Source organism: Tarenaya hassleriana, unplaced genomic scaffold (genome assembly GCF_000463585.1).
Source record: "Tarenaya hassleriana unplaced genomic scaffold, ASM46358v1 Cleome3, whole genome shotgun sequence".
In the NCBI taxonomy this organism is placed as follows: domain Eukaryota; kingdom Viridiplantae; phylum Streptophyta; class Magnoliopsida; order Brassicales; family Cleomaceae; genus Tarenaya; species Tarenaya hassleriana.
In genome coordinates this window covers 8,714,159-8,731,454 of record NW_010966177.1, presented here as the reverse complement: position 1 = coordinate 8,731,454, position 17,296 = coordinate 8,714,159, and the positions used below count along the sequence as shown (strand labels likewise).

Here is a 17,296-nt window from a genome sequence, read left to right as displayed (position 1 = left end):
AAAAAAAAATATATATAAAAAAACAAAGAGAAAAGAAAAGAAAGAGAGAAAATGATGTCCTTCAACTTCAACGTCCTAGAAACCCGAGGTGCTAGCGTTCATTAAAGAAATTCTACAAAAAGGTAAAAATCCAGGTACAGAGTAGACCTAAGACCGAATAGGCTAAGTTGAGATAAGGATAGGTTCGGAAATAGGCTTGGTGTGTTGTAGAGATTCTAACGGAATTAGCTCCTTTTCGAGTCCAATCATCTCCGAAACCTGTAACTCTGCAAAACTAGAGCACAACCGGGTTTTGTATCCTAACACGCCTAGAATGCCTATGAATGCATGTGATTATCCTATAAAACCTAGACAAACTCTCATCAAAATATAGAGAAGAATAGGAGTTATCAAATCCCCCCAGACTTAAACCTTTGCTCGTCCTCGAGTAAAGAACGAAGGAATAAAATCTGCAAAACAGGGAATGACGAACATCAAATAGCATCATCGCGAGAGATCAAAAGCAAAACATCCATCCAATACTAGTTTCCCGAGAATCGTACTCAAACCGGTCTTCTCTACAGAGGTCCAAATCATGCGAGACTTGTACCATTGGAAAGATCACTTCAAGAGCTTCGCGTAGACACCAAAATCGCGTAAATCCGACACCGGAGCAGAGAGTTATGAGCGAATTCGTGAAGACCAGAGAACTGCCAGCGCAGGGCCGGATCCAACTGGATCCGGTCCGGATCAAGGACGCACAACTCGACCCCAGGAATCTGGATCCGGTCCGGATCCACCTGGAATCGGTCCGGATCCAACCAGAAACCCTAATTCGCGATTTTCAGCATCTAAATGGGAATAGGACTCTTGGGAGCCGCCCTAGGGTTATAAAAAAGCCCTAGCCACGTCCTAGAACAGAAGAGACCCTTAGAGAACACCTAGATACACACTTTTGGAGAGCTTTTGGTGAGAGAAGAATAGAAGTTCACGGGATTGCGGGAAGAAGAAAGAAGAAGGAAGATTTGATCGTGGAGACTACACATCTGCATGAGACTTTCTTTCCTCTCTTTTATCTCTTTTTCTCTGTTTTTTCTATTGTTTTCTATGAACCTTGAGTAGATCCATGACTATGGGTTAGGGATTCGTATGTGTTTTGGGTATGTTTGAACCCTAACTTGGATTTCGGTTTTGATTTGATTCGGTTCTATTGATTTACATTTTTATTGGATTGATGTTTGCTAACCCCTTGATCAATTATCTTGGATTCTGAACCACATAGAGATATGGGTTTGTTTCGGATCAAAATCAATAGGATAGATCGTATTATTCACATAGAGATATGGTTTAATCGATCTAGGGTTGATGATAGCGTTCTTTATGCACCTAGGGTTAACTTGAATAGATCGAGAGATTGACGAGTTACTCTGTAGGTAGGGAGTTAGTAGACCGAGAGGTGAATTCTCTATCTTTGTTGCTTGATGATTCCCGAACACAAGTCATAATCGTTATTCTCGCATGCTTAGCATATACCCATACACGCGAATACGATCCCGACGCCCGTAGTCATTCTTGTTTGATAGGTTACTCGTTTTTATTGCATTATTTTCTTATTCTCCATTCTTTCCACATATTTTTATCATCACTTCCACTTCTACTTGCTTTGATCTATTTTCGATCTAGATTTGGATTTAGCAACCGGTCCTCGTGTTCGACCCCGTGTTACGACGATCCGTATCCTTGCGGTGAGTTGTGAATCGGGTATAAATTCTAGACTCGGTACACACGTATCACACCGTCATACTCGTCGCACCGTCAAACTAGTCAAACTCGTCGCACCCTCACGAATTTCGCGAATTTATCATTTTTACACTATAAACATGTTAATAAACAGTCTATATAATAATTTTTACAAGTAAAAAATAATCGCAACTCTTTAAATTCAACACCTTAATTTTTTTACAATGTATGTTCTCCCAAAAGAAACCTCAAAGTTCTAGTACATTTTTTGTAACACATTAGATTAGGGTAGATTATATTATTTTCCAATATGATTTACGAATAACAAAAACACGTTAGATACGCCATAATAAGCCCTATATACCACGTTGAACCTTCAAAATTTAATTTACACTATCATTTGACCAGCTTGAGTCGTCGCACCATCATACTCGTCGCACCGTCAAACTAGTCAAACTCGTCACACCATCACGAGTTTTGCGAATTTATCATTTTCACACTATAAACATGTTAATAAACAGTCCATATAACAATTTTTACAAGTAAAAAATAAACACAACTCTCTAAATTCAACACCTTATTTTTTTTACAATGCATGTTCTTCCAAAATAAACCCCAAAGTTCTAGTACACTTTTTGTAACATATTAGGTTAGGGTAGATTATATTATTTTTCAATATGATTTATGAATAACAAAAACACGTTAGATACGCCATAATAAGCCTTATATACCACGTTGAACCTTTAAAATTTAATTTACACTATCATTTGACCAGTTTGACTCGTCGCACCCTCAAACTAGTCAAACTCGTCGTACCCTCACGAATTTCACGAATTTATCAAAATCACACTATAAACATGTTAATAAACAGTCCATATAACAATTTTTACAAGTAAAAAATAATCGCAACTCTCTAAATTCAACACCTTATTTTTTTTTACAATGCATGTTCTCCCAAAAGAAACCCCAAAGTTCTAGTACACTTTTTGTAACACATTAGGTTAGGGTAGATTATATTATTTTTCAATATGATTTACGAATAACAAAAACACGTTAGATACGTCATAATAAGCCTATATATCACGTTGAACTTTCAAGATTTAATTTACACTATCATTTGACCAGCTTGACTCGTCGCACCGTCAAACTAGTCAAACTCGTCACACCATCACGGGTTTTACGAAATTATCATTTCCGCACTCTGAACATATTAATATGATCAGTTTGACTGTGTGAATCATAGTAGTGTTAATTTAACTCATTTATGTCTATATAATACGATGTGTTACTCATATATATTCTATTTTATTCATTTATATCATATGAATCAAATTTTAAAGATAAAAACGTAGTAAACCCTAAATGCCCAAAATAGATATCATATTTTGGAAAGAAAATTTGTCTATTATCGAAATTTTTGTTTAATAGATGAAAATTTTAGAGATTTAACTTATTTTTTATAATTAGTTAACCAAAAAATCATATGGAAGAAAGAAGATTCAAAAAGAGAGAGCGTAATCGAAGAGAAAGTGTAATAGAGGAGAAAGAATGAGTGACGGAAGGGTCTCATAAGAGACAAAGTTGATAAAAACTAATTATTTAAATTGAATTGGTTGGAAAATATAATCTTATAATTTCTTGACCATCGTAAGGGTCTCATAAGAGACAAAGTTGATAAATTTTCTTATACCTAACATTAACATATATAGACTTTTTTTTTGTGTGTATTAAAAATGTATTTTGGGAGGAGATAGACATGTGGTTGACATGGTGGTGCTCAAGAGAATTTGCCTCACAGAGCCCATTGGTCCCCTTATACCATCAACCAGTGTAAATCATTCCCAAACGCTAATTAAAAAATAATTCGACATATATATGTAACCCCAATTCAGGCTTGAATTTAGTTTTTTTTTTTTAAAAAGCACCATTAAAACTTAGCATTACCAATTTCCGTTTATTTTAGTGATTTCTAATTAGTGGGAATAGGAAATCTACAAACTGACTAATTAATAATCAATAGGGGAAAAAAGAGCATGTGGATCGTTTGGTTGTAAAATGAGGACTTACCTTTGGTGTTTTCTCTTTTGAAATTTTGTAAACATTTGTTCATTTATATAATTTACCTTTAACCAAAAAAAAATATATTTGAATTTGTTTCCCATTGTCACATCAAATAGAAAACCGTAGAGTTGATTAAATTTTTCCTATATCTTTATAAATTTATATCTGGTATATATATATATATATATATATATATTTCATGCAAATGAACAAATCTCTAAAATAAAATAATATAAAATACCTGAATCAACTTCCATAAATGTAAAACTTGTGCATGGAATCAAACGATACATAAAAAACAAAAACAAAAAGTTTATGATGCTAGGAACAGATCTGATCGATGAACTATATATATTCCCACAAGGCTTGCAAATATAATATATATATATATATATATATATATATGTGTGTGTTCATTTCCTTTTTGAACAACGTACGATGTGAGCCATGCAAACGAGAAGATGTACGGAACGATCAATGACCCTTGCCCATCCCAAGAGCTGTGTAATTAATAATTGTAGTGGAGAGACAAGAGAGGTTAAATCAGAATCCAGGGGGGGTGACCCTTGCTTTATCAATAACCCTAATGTGTATATATATTTACAGAACTAAAATTATGGAATCTTATGTATGTATGTATGTATGTATGTAATGCATGACTCTTGGGTTCCCTCTATATCTATATATATATATATATAATTTATAAAACTTTTGATTACAACTTGAAACCCTTTTTTTTTTTTTGTTAAGATTAGTCCATCATACCTTTAATATATATGTGTGTGTGATCGTATATCCTTGTGAGTGCTCAATAATAGTCAAAAGGAGAAAGAATGCGAGTAGGGTCAGAAACGTCTTTTTAGGGAGATGGAGAATACACTTTCCATGATTAGACACAGCAGATGGAGAGAATGTGGGCCACAAAGCCCAAAACGTGGGCCCCCACTCACGAAGGAGCTAATGCGTGGGCCGTTACCACTCAGTGTTAGTGGTCTCCGTCTCCTTGAGAAGACGTTTCTGACCCTCCTCGCATTCTTTTCCCTTTGGATTATTTATTGTGCACTCACAAGGACATACCAACGTATATATATATACATATATATAGACACACACTTTTATATATTCTTTTGATAATTTAGAAGTTTACTATAATTTAACTCTAGTCCAATTATATCTCTCATATCGTTAGAAATATATGAATGAATACCTCTCCCCACGCTTAAATTTAACCCTAAAAAAAATATACGTTATATATTTTATTATCACCCCACCATCCAAATTTGAGTAAATTTACTTTTATATTATTGTGCACTCATAAATAGGAGTGGACGTCTACGTTTGATTTTTTAGAACCGAACTGTATCGAATAAAAAAATACAGTATTTTTTAATCTAATCATTCAAAATTTTTGAACGGTATTTTTTTAGACAACCAAAATTTTAGAATTGAATCGAAACGAAACTAATGTTAAAAAATTTGAAAAACAGAAAAAAAATTCTTAAAAAATCTATTTTTTTAAATAAAAACCAGAACCAAAACCAAAACCGAATATAAAATATGAACCGATTGATACATATTTTTTGTAAAATCGAAAGAACCGAACCGAGTTTGAACCGAATACCGAAACGCTCTCTGACTTACAAAGACATTCAGACATACACATATATTTATATATATATATATATATATATGCACACACTTTTATATTTGTTAGACGAATCATATTCTTTCACCAAGATCTTGGTGGTATGATGTATAACGTCCCTAACGCTCTCTTAGTAACGTTTCATTACCATGTTCCACTAATGTTAGAAAAAAATTGATATAAAAAGTTGAGTTTTACATTTCCAATGACCGAAATACTATTGTAAAACGTATTCGGTCTTCTATTTAATTGAAAATATTTTTCTGTTGAAATTACATATCCAAAAAATTTTATAATTATAAAACTTTTCGTCCAATAATAGATTTTTTCAAGTCAATTTCTAGATGATTACAAGTTTTAATGGCGCTATCCGGCGCAGATTAGCTTTCCCCCACGTGCCGACTAGCAGTGAGCGCATTTTAGCGTAACCTGCGCCTTTCACGAGAGGGGAAGAATCGGAAAGTTTGCCGGACGCTTTGTGTGACCTGTCGGCTGTCGGGGTTGATGTCTACACAAAGGTAGCGAGCGTACGTACACATTGTGTATTTAACATGTTGGGTGTGTTATTTTATATGTCTCATATTCATGCATAGTTAACTTTCAATTTCATACAAAGACTGTCCAAGTTTAATAACTTTCAGAACATACGACCAAATCATCCATGTTATACACCATTAGAAAGATAATTTTGATATCTACGAAACGATATCAAGAACATGCAATTCCGATAACGGTATAGAAAGTTATGTTCAAACCAACATCATTATATCAATATGATTTTTGTTTTAAAACCGGAAAACCAAATCCGAACCCACGGCGAACCGTGTCTCCTTAAGAAAATTATTCCCCGCGCGATACCTACGGTTAATGGAATATATCCTCCCAGGATAGGACGGACGTACCTCAATGGAACAGTGGTACTTCAAACTCCGGTGCCTTGTCGAACTCAAAGCTCGGTTTGAATCACAAAGGAAAAAAGATGATTTTCTTTCTTTTGTATAAAGCTTTTGTGTTTTTCTTGATTGGTGTTCTTGTTGTGTCTAAAACATGAAAACAATCCTCCTATTTATAGGATTGAAAAACTTGTAACATTTTAAAAAAGCCATAAATATATGTAAGTTTTGTAAACAAATTGGAGAGTAACTTATAAAAATATCTCCATTCATTTAATTTAAAAAGAAAAACTCCAACAATCCCCCACATGAATGGAGAATTTTAGAAAACTTTTTAAAACCATGCAACCTTTGTGATTCAACTATGAAGAATTAATCGCATCTGGATAAGTAGGTTTCCCTTTGAACTTTCCATAGTGGATTTAAATCGGATATACTCACCAATCGGTAGATGTGATATCTTTGAACCGTCGGTTTTTTATGTATACCAAGACAATCTAAACCACACAATTAATTCTTAACCGTCTTTGGTTCTCACTGTTGTGTTCGTTTCAGCCATGAACACCTGCCTAGTTTCATGAAAGCGTAGAGAACTGGCCAACCATTATTCTCCTTGAAGCGGCCCACACTTCACTTTCACATAGGTGGTTTCCTAAGCGTGTCATCTCTAAAGATACACTATTTGATCATTTCAAATTTAGGAACCATTAAAAATTTCTTAGCTTTTAAGTCTTCTAACTTAAAGCCGTATAATTTACCCTTTTCCATAGAACATTGTCTCATCATGAGAATGAGTTGGATTATATTTGACAATGTTGAACCGTTAGTTACGACTTTGTATTCTCTTTGAACCTAGTTCTTGGGATCTCCAGTCTGCTAGGTAGAGTTACCACCGTACTAACTTGTCCTTGGCCATAAACCCATTCCCTTGGATGATTTTTCAACCAAATCTCTACAAAGACCTTTTGTAAGTGGATCAGCTACATTATCCTTTGACTTCACGTAGTCAACAGTGATAATACCACTTGAGATTAGTTGTCTAACGGTATTATGTCTACGTCTAATGTGACGAGACTTTCCGTTGTACATCACACTTCCTGCCCTTCCTATTGCAGCGAGATTATCGCAGTGTATGCATATAGGTGTCAATGGTTTGGGCCAATACGGAATATCTTCCAAGAAATTCCTAAGCCATTCAGCTTCTTCACCAGCTTTATCCAAAGCTATGAATTCACTTTCCATGGTAGATCGAGCGATACATGTCTGTTTTGATGATTTCCACGACACAGCTCCTCCTCCAATCGTGAAGACATATCCACTCGTGGATTTTGTTTCACTTGACCCAGTAATCCAATTTGCATCACAATATCCTTTAAGCACAGCTGGATATTTGGAGTAATGTAATACGTAATTTTGAGTATGTTTTAAATACCCCAAAACACGTTTCATTGCCATCCAATGATTAGGATCTGGATTACTTGTATATCGACTGAGTTTACTTATTGCACAAGCAATATCTGGTCGAATACAGTTTGCGATATACATCAAGCTTCCTAGAACTCTTGCATAGTCCAATTGAGACTCACTGTTACCTTTGTTCTTTGCAAGAGCAAGGTTCACATCAATTGAAGTTCTTGCGACTTTGAAGTCCAAGTATTTAAACTTCTCAAGTACTTTCTCAATGTAATGAGATTGAGATAACGCAAGACCTTCAGGAGTTTGAACGATTTTAATTCTAAGAATTAAATCAGCAACTCCTAAATCTTTCATATCAAATCTTGTGGATAACATACGCTTTGTATCATTTATAGTTGAAATGTCATTACTCATTATCAACATATCATCCACATATAGACATACAATGACAATTCGATTAGGAGTGTTCTTAATGTAGATACATTTATCACTCTCATTAATCTTAAACCCGTTTGTCAACATTATATTGTCAAACTTAGCATGCCATTGCTTTGGTGCTTGTTTAAGTCCATACAAAGACTTAACAAGTCGACACACCTTACCTTCTTTTCCCGGAACTACAAACCCTTCAGGTTGTTCCATATAGATTTCTTCCTCTAAATCTCCATTTAGGAAGGCGGTTTTAACGTCCATTTGATGGATTTGCAATTCATAGACGGCAGCCAAAGCAATTAACACCCGAATGGATGTAATTCTCGAGACTGGCGAATATGTATCAAAATAGTCAAGACCTTCTCGTTGTCGAAAACCTTTCACAACTAGTCTCGCCTTGTACTTATCAATAGTACCATCATCTTTCAATTTTCTTTTGAAGATCCATTTGGAACCTAACGGTTTGTTCCCTGGAGGAAGATTAACCAATTCCCACGTATGGTTGTTCAGTATGGATTCAATTTCACTATTGACAGCCTCTTTCCAGTATTGAGCTTCAGAAGAAGTCACAGCTTCTTTATATGTTTGAGGCTCATTTTCCAACATAAATGTTAGAAAGTCTGGACCAAATGAGGTAGAAATCCTTTGACGTGTACTACGTCTAGGTTCTATCTCATTTTGTGCATCCTCTGTATTCACTTCCCGATTTCGCTTGGTTCCTTTATTAATTGATTCACATTCTCTTTTGTACGGGAAGATCGCTTCAAAAAATTCAGCATTATCTGACTCAATCACCGTATTCCTCTGAATATCGGGGATTTCAGATTTGTGAACCAAAAATCTGTATGCTTTACTTTTTGTAGCATAACCTATGAAAACACAATATATCGTTTTCGGTCCTATTTTAACCCTTTTTGGGAGAGGAACCTGGACCTTTGCTAGACACCCCCACACTTTGAAGTAATTCAAGTTAGGCTTTTTTTCCTTTCCATTTCTCATATGGAATGAATTGTGTCTTACTGTGGGGAACTCGGTTGAGTATTTGAGTAGCTGTTAAAATAGCTTCGCCCCACATGTTCTCCGGTAAACCGGAACTTATCAATAAGGCATTCATCATCTCCTTCAATGTTCGATTCTTCCTTTCCGCAATTCCATTGGATTGGGGAGTGTATGGGGCGGTAGTTTGGTGAATAATGCCAAATTCCAAACATACTTCTTCAAACGGAGATACATATTCACCGCCTCTATCACTTCTGATCATTTTGATCCTTTTATTGAGTTGTGTCTCAACTTCATTTTTGTATTGTTTAAATGCAATAATAGCTTCATCTTTACTATTAAGCAAATAAACATAGCAATATCGTGTGCTATCATCAATAAAAGTTATAAAAAACTTCTTGCCACCGCGAGATGGTGATGATTTCATGTCACAAATATCTGTATGAATTAAGTCTAGAGGTTCACTACTTCTCTTAACTGATTTGAAAGAATGTTTAGTAAACTTAGATTCAACACAAACTTCACACTTTGATTGCTTACAATCAAATTTGGGCAACAATTCCAAATTGATCATTTTTCTCAAAGACTTGTAATTCACGTGTCCCAATCTAGAGTTTCAGTGCAGCAATGTCGTTCCAGACCTGTAGATTCCGCAATCCAAGCCCTCCTTGAGGTTTCGGCTTGGTGACTTTTTTCCATGAAACCCGGCCTCCTTTGGTTGGTGTGGATGTTCCCTTCCAAAGGAAGGTAGAACACATAGAGTTTATCAGCGTTATACATTTCTTTGGGAGAACAAAGACTCCTAACCAATAGGAGATGATGCCGGAGATGACAGATCGTAGTAATTGCAGTCTCCCAGCGAAAGAAAGACTCTTTACCGCCCACGATTCCATTCTACCCTTGATCTTGGCAATAAGGGGCTCGCAGTCTCCCATGGAAAGTTTTCGTGAGAGCTTAGTGGAACGCCAAGGTATCGAAAAGGCAATGTGCTGATGTAATGCGAAATAGTGAGCACATTTCAGCCATATATGCTTGCGTGCAGCCGCCAAAATACAGGCTGGACTTGTCTTTGTTTATGTTTAGCCCTGACAGCGAACTGAACAAGCTAAGCACTTGAAAGACAAAGTCGAAAGACTGTCGGTTACCATCAGTGAAGATAAATAAGTCGTCAGCAAAAGCTAGATCAGTAATTCCCAAGGGTGCACAACCTGGATGAAACCCGATGGAGCCTTCCCTTGCAGACCTCTGAAGCAACGTGGACAATATATTCAAACCCAAGAGGAAGAGATACGGGGAAAGGGGACAGCCCTGACGGAGCCCCCTAGTTCCCGTAAAGAATCCGTGGAGTCCTCCATTAAGACTGACAGAGAAATATGGTCCCGTGATGCAAGCTTGGATAGCAGAAACCAGATTTTCCGGTAGTCCCAGCAGTCTAAGAACCCGAAGGATATAATCCCATCTCAATGAATCAAAGGCCTTAGCTATATCAATCTTTAAGGTCGCTCTACTAGAGATGTTCGGCTTGTGGTAGCCACGTACAATCTCTGTTGCTAGGAGACAGTTTTCAGCAATCGATCGACCCTGTACAAACGCAGATTGGCTGGACAATGTAACAACTTTGACTAGAGGCTTGAGCCGATTAGCTAGAATCTTGGCAATGATCTTGTATATCGTGTTGCAACACGATATTGGACGAAAGTCTTTGAGTCTTTCTGCCCCTGGAAGTTTCGGAACAAGGACAATGGCTGTAGAGTTAATGGCTTTTGGCAGGATACCAGTTCTGATAATCCAAATACAATAACGTATAGTATTAATCAATATAGTTACAGGGGAACGATGTGTCACTAATTAAGATAAAAAATCATGGTTGCATATTTTCAAACGTGGAAATTCGTCTTCGTTCGATTTAATATATCGTGATCGTGTTCGCAACTATGCATGCTTATTATAATGATTAAAAGATTGTATTTACATTTAATTATAGTTGCTTACAACCTCATCAACTATATAATTTTTCATCCATGATTCCCCGTCTGTATATATATCCCAAGTAATTCATCAATTAAAGCAAAGGAACAAAAAAAAAAGAACCAAAAAAAAAAATCAAATGGCCAAGTCATTTGGAACACTCGTTGCTCTCCTTTGCCTTTGCTTCCTCGTCCTCTCTCAGACAGGTCAGTGCTACGTATATTTTTGTTGTTGGTACCCGAATGTTTTAGAACGAGACCCATAGTAATCATTGTTGGATGTGTTATTTTATATGTCTCATATTCATGCATAGTTAACTTTCAATTTCATACCAAGACTGTCCAAGTTTAATAACTTTCAGAACATACGACCAAATCATCCATGTTATACACCATTAGAAAGATAATTTTGATATCTACGAAACGATATCAAGAACATGCAATTCCGATAACGGTATAGAAAGTTATGTTCAAACCAACATCATTATATCAATATGATTTTTGTTTTAAAACCGGAAAACCAGATCCGAACCCACGGCGAACCGTGTCTCCTTAAGGAAATTATTCCCCGCGCGGTACCTACGGTTAATGGAATATATCCTCCCAGGATAGGACGGACGTACCTCACCGGAACAGTGGTACTTCAAACTCCGGTGTCTTGTCGAACTCAAAGCTCGGTTTGAATCACAAAGGAAAAAAGATGATTTTCTTTCTTTTGTAGAAAGCTTTTGTGTTTTTCTTGATTGGTGTTCTTGTTGTGTCTAAAACATGAAAACAATCCTCCTATTTATAGGATTGAAAAACTTGTAACATTTTAAAAAAGCCATAAATATATGTAAGTTTTGTAAACAAATTGGAGAGTAACTTATAAAAATATCTTCATTCATTTAATTTAAAAAGAAAAACTCCAACATAACATTTATTAGTATTGTTTATCGGGCAAAACCTCTAAAAATTCCTGAACTTGTAAATTGCGAGAAAAAAAATTCCTGAACTTGCGAGGATGCCAAATAATTCCTGAATTTGTAAAAAGTGTCCCAATAAATCATAATCTTGTTAAAAAGTGTCGTATCAGTCCTTCGAAAAAACTGATTATAATAATATAATTTTATATCTTACGTGGCATGACATGTCATGCCAAATGGAATTTTTGAGCCAGTAATCAGAATCGGGTTTTAGAAAACCGATTTTTTCAGAATCGGTTTGAAACAGTAACATCCCGTAACCGAACCCGGATCCAAGTTGAGCTGCCACGTACTCCATCTTGCTCGTGTCCTCCTCCTTTTTGCCGCTGTCTCCGCCATCGTTCGGTTGCCCGCCTCCGCCACCGCCTTTGTTTTACTTACCGTCGCCGGTATCTTTCTCGTTGTCCTTTTCTTCGCATTGTCTCTAACCTTTGGCTTTTGTGAGGGTCTTCTGGATTTTCCCGATGCACCCATGACATATGGAAGTTCAACTTCAAAACAACCGTCGTCACCGGAGGCCGAACATTTTTTATGAACAAAGAAAAAGAAGAGAAAATTCCGTCAACAAATACGAAATGAATCTAATTTCGATTAAATTTGTAAAAAATAAGCTTTTTAGACTGTGATAAAAGGTTGCGAACGCCAAAGAAAAAATCCAGAACATTCTCATTGCAATCCAAACAAATGCACAAATACAAAAACCCAGAACACGTCGGATTTCTTATCGTTCGATTTCTCTTTCGTTTTTCCCTAAAATAATCTCACAAAAACAAAAATAGTAACGACGATTCATGAACGTACATAAATCTTCAAACAAATACCCAGAAATTTCAGTGAAAAATTCCAGAAAAGGGAAAACATTGACCCTTAGCAATCTGGGTTTCTGTCGAATAGTTGATAGATCGTGTTTCCCTCAGGACCGGGCTTTGCTCTCAGGACTCGATTTTCATAAAGGTAAATTTAGGGTTTTTTATTCATATTTACTAAACCGAGATGTTACTCTTTCAAACCGATTCTAGAGAAACCGGTTTTCTAAAACCCGGTTCTGATTACGTGGCTCAAAAATCCCAGTTGGCGTCTCTTATCACTTGCCACGTAGAATATAAAATCATATTATTATAATCAGTTTTTTCGAAGGACTGATATGACATTTTTTAACAAGATTAGGATTTATTGGGACACTTTTTACAAGTTCAAAAATTATTTGGCACGCTCGCAAGTTTAGGAATTTTTTTTCTCGTAATTTACAAGTTCAGGAATTTTTAGGGTGTTTCCCTTTTTTTTTGTTTATGGGAATCTTATTTTATATTTAAGTACATCGCTATAAAATAATTATCGTTGTAATTATAAATTAATTATATCACTCGTCTTGATTCTTGTCGTCTCCCACCAAAAAGAGAGTTTCAAGTTATATGAAATAATGTTTGTATTTTTTAATTACATACTAAATATTGGTTTCGAATATAAAAAAAGGGGATGTACTTTTGTATTCGGCGATTAACCCTAAAAATAAATATGGAAGTTTTTTAAGTGCGTAGATTTTTGCTAGATCATTGTATGTGACTATCTATAAGAGCAAATCGCGAGAACCCAAAAGAATTCCCTTTTAGCATAACCAAAACCTCACATGTCAGACAAATTTCCTGGTTTTCTTGCGAGTGTCGAAGCGTTTTTTTTTTGTGTGTTGTCCTCGTCCGACGTAAGAAGGGCTGCCGGATTTAATGCCAGAACCTGTAGCAGAGCATGATTACATAGGTTTTTCAGAGCTTCCGACCATGGAAGCTTCCGACAAAACCAAAACCAGAGACGACAGCGTCGGTCTGAACCTCAAGGCCACCGAGTTGAAACTCGGTTTACCCGGATCCGAGTCACCGGAACGGGTCGACCCCAGACTCCTTTCGCTCAAGAGCTGCTGTTCCATCTCGGGGGCCAAAAGGGTCTTCTCCGACGCAATCAACGGGACCGAAAAATGGGTATTCTCTTCCGGATCTACTGGTGCTGATGCGGCTCCGCTGGGTCCGGGTTCGGGTCACGGTGGCTCCGCCGCGAGGGACGGGAAAGCGACGCAGCTGGCTAAACCGGACTCACCGGTTCAGGAGAAGAAGGGTCCTGCTTCAAAGTAACCGGGTTTCTGTCTCTTGTGGTTTTTTTCACAGACAAGTTCTCTTCTCTTCTCTTCTTTCCTTTTCAGTTTTTTCAGTGGACGTAAAGTTGCTGCTGCGAGGAATTTCAATTTCTGTGTCCAGCTCTATATTTCTTCATGTTCATGGGGCTACTGAGGTCAAGAAATTTGAAAATATGATCTTTTTTGAGATAAAGACCCAGATTACGCAGAAAGCAAACAAGAAGGGATATAACTCAATAAATTTTGTGAAGGATGTATATATAGTCACTAGATTTTTCGTATTGGACTGATAGTTGCTTCTTTATGTTTCTTCTGAAAAGAAATTGTGCCCATAAATGGAACGAAAACACAAGAAAACTTGTCTCATATGCATAGACACTGATTTTATTGGTTTATTTATTGTCTTTTCTTGCGTTAGTGATGGAGATTTTTATGCATTAGACTCCGTTTCATGGGTTGCCGAATGGAATAAGGAGGAGGAAAGCTTTTGGCTTTGGCAGGGCGCAGGTTGTGGGTTGGCCACCAGTTCGGTCATTCCGGAAGAACACGTTGGCTTCTCAATCTCAGAAGAACAATGGCGAAAACCCAGAATCAGAATCTTGCTTGTACGTGAAGGTAAGCATGGAAGGTGCTCCTTACTTGAGGAAAATCGATCTCAAGACGTTTAAAAGCTACCTTGATCTCTCTTCAGCGCTCGAGAAGATGTTCAATTGCTTCAAGATTGGTAATTTTTTTTGTTTACCTAGTTACTGGGTTTGAGCTGTGTTGCAAGTTCTTTGAAGTGGCGAATGGTTTTCTCAGGTCAGTTTGGCTCCTCTAATGGCGGATCCAGCAGCCATGAGAGCCGCTTGTCAGATCTCTTGCGTGGATCTGAGTATGTGGTTACATATGAGGATAAAGATGGCGACTGGATGCTTGTCGGTGATGTCCCATGGCAGTAAGTCTGGTTTTTTCACAGCTTGATACATGGATACAGGATTTGAAACACTTGTTTAAGCGACCATAGCTCAAAAAAGTTCCATGCCCGTTTAGAACAACTGATAGATAAGGAATGGAAGAAGAAGAAGAAGAAGAGAATGAACAAGGGCATGGCCAGTCAAGATTATTGATTTTGATTTTCTTTTTCTTTTTTCTCTTCTGCAGAATGTTCATAGATTCTTGCAAGAGGCTGAGAATGGTGAAGAGCAAAGAGGCTATCGGTCTATGTACGTTTACTCGGAGCTCTTTATATATCACAAAATCAGCATGTCCTGTCTCTGTATCTGCCATTATCGAACAGCTTATTATATCGAACATCCTTAATCATAATATTTAGTCTGTCTTCACTTTCTGATGTATCTTTGCACATGCCCATTTCTCTTTTCTCAGCTCCAAGATCAGTGGAGAAGAGCAGAAGCTGAAACCAGTTTGCCATTTCCAGAAGCTAGTATGTCCTTTTCGTGTGATAAATAGGTATTTAGTAAGCCATTTTTGTGTGTTTGGTAACGGTGTTTGATCTTTGATAGCCTCTTCTAATAAGGGTATAAATCAAATATTTTTGGTTATATGCTTCCTTTCCCTGTATGTTATAATAATGCATTGTAAGTTATTAAGGTGTTGATCGGTAGACTCACAATCGCCGCGATGGCGATTGCGAGCGTTTACAATGCATTTGCTGACAATTTGACGCGATTGATATTGACAGGTAGAAAAACTGTTATTGGTAGCGATTGCGATTGATTGCGATTTAGAACGATTGGTTGATAACGATTGCGATTGTATTTTGATTTAAATAAAAAAGGATATTTTATTATATACAATACTAACCATTTTAAATTATTTTTAGTTATTTTATTATTATTATTTAATATCAAATAATTATTAAATTTATAAATATTTAATTATAAAATTTAAAATATAATTTCATTATCAGTTTAATTTATTTTAAAAATAATTTTAATATTAAATTATTTTAAAAATATTTATTGATAAAACCAAACAATATCGAACATAATACCAAACAAAATTTTTAGTATTTTTATAATTTATATATGTATATATGTATATGTGTATATATATATATGTGTATATATATGTGTGTGTGCGTATATATATGTGTGTATATATGTTTGTTTGTATGTAGGTATATATGTATGTATATATATATATAAGTATGTGTATGTATTCATATATATATGTATATGTGTATGTATATCTATTTATATACTCTGGTTATATATACACATGTAAGTTTTTATATATATAATATAATATTTATGTATATATATTAATTAATATTAGGAGTCTTTTGGTCATTTAATTAAAATGCTGTAAAATGCTATCATAACGTAATCTTTTAATTACGTTTAAAATATTAACGTTTTATTACGATGGCAGACTATTGCGATTCCAACAATCATTTTTTCAATTGTCCGCAATCCATTGGGAAGTCGTATCCTAAAAAAATTGTTTCGAGGTTCGATGCAATATAAATGGGCCTGAAGGGTTCTAATTGCAGGCCCAATATAATGAATATTGGCCCAAGATATGCATCGTTTAAGCCCATATAAGAAATGTAACTAGATTTGACCCAAGCACAGAATACAATATAAACGGGCCTGAAGGCTCTAACTGCAGGCCTACTATAATGAACGTTGGCCCAATACACCCATCGCTTAGGCCCATATAAGAAATGGAACTAAATTAGACCTCTGGTTATCACATTGGGCCAATGCATGAGCCCATTTAATAAATGGGCCCTATATAATTGACCCTACGGTTATAAAAATGCAAGTTTGGGCCCAAACTGAGAGGTTCCAATATAAATAGGCCTAATACTCTAATTTCCGGCCCAATGTAATAAATTTTGGCCCAATATATGCCTCGCGTAAGCCCGTATAAGAATGTGCTTTTTATAGCTTGTGGTTATGAAAATGTAGGCTCTGGGCCCAAAATGAGAGGATGCAATATTAATGGGTCTAAGGGCTCTAATTGCAAGCTGAAAAGAATAGATATTAAACTAATCTGGTTTATCATGTTTCTTTTTTTTTTCTAAAAAAAATCTTACTAATTGAGCATAAAATTTCTCACATGAC

General features: G+C 36.0%; 1 protein-coding gene across 2 annotated transcripts; it reads left to right on the top strand.

Moving 5' to 3' along the window:
* The first annotated feature begins 13,605 nt into the window (after positions 1–13,605).
* LOC104820049 (auxin-responsive protein IAA27-like) lies at positions 13,606–15,927 on the top strand. 2 transcript variants are annotated; one of them, XR_772906.2, is made up of 6 exons: positions 13,606–14,216; positions 14,723–14,837; positions 14,914–14,946; positions 15,024–15,159; positions 15,366–15,427; positions 15,591–15,927. XR_772906.2 is itself a non-coding variant. In XM_010550400.2 (5 exons), exons 1-5 carry the CDS (start codon positions 13,819–13,821, stop codon positions 15,620–15,622), a joined length of 852 nt encoding a protein of 283 aa, XP_010548702.1. In that variant the 5' UTR covers positions 13,611–13,818; the 3' UTR covers positions 15,623–15,927. The 2 variants fall into 2 exon arrangements, 1 of the variants encoding a protein (XP_010548702.1); XM_010550400.2 differs by having other exon boundaries at positions 13,611–14,216; positions 14,723–14,946.
* Positions 15,928–17,296: the final 1,369 nt, after the last annotated feature.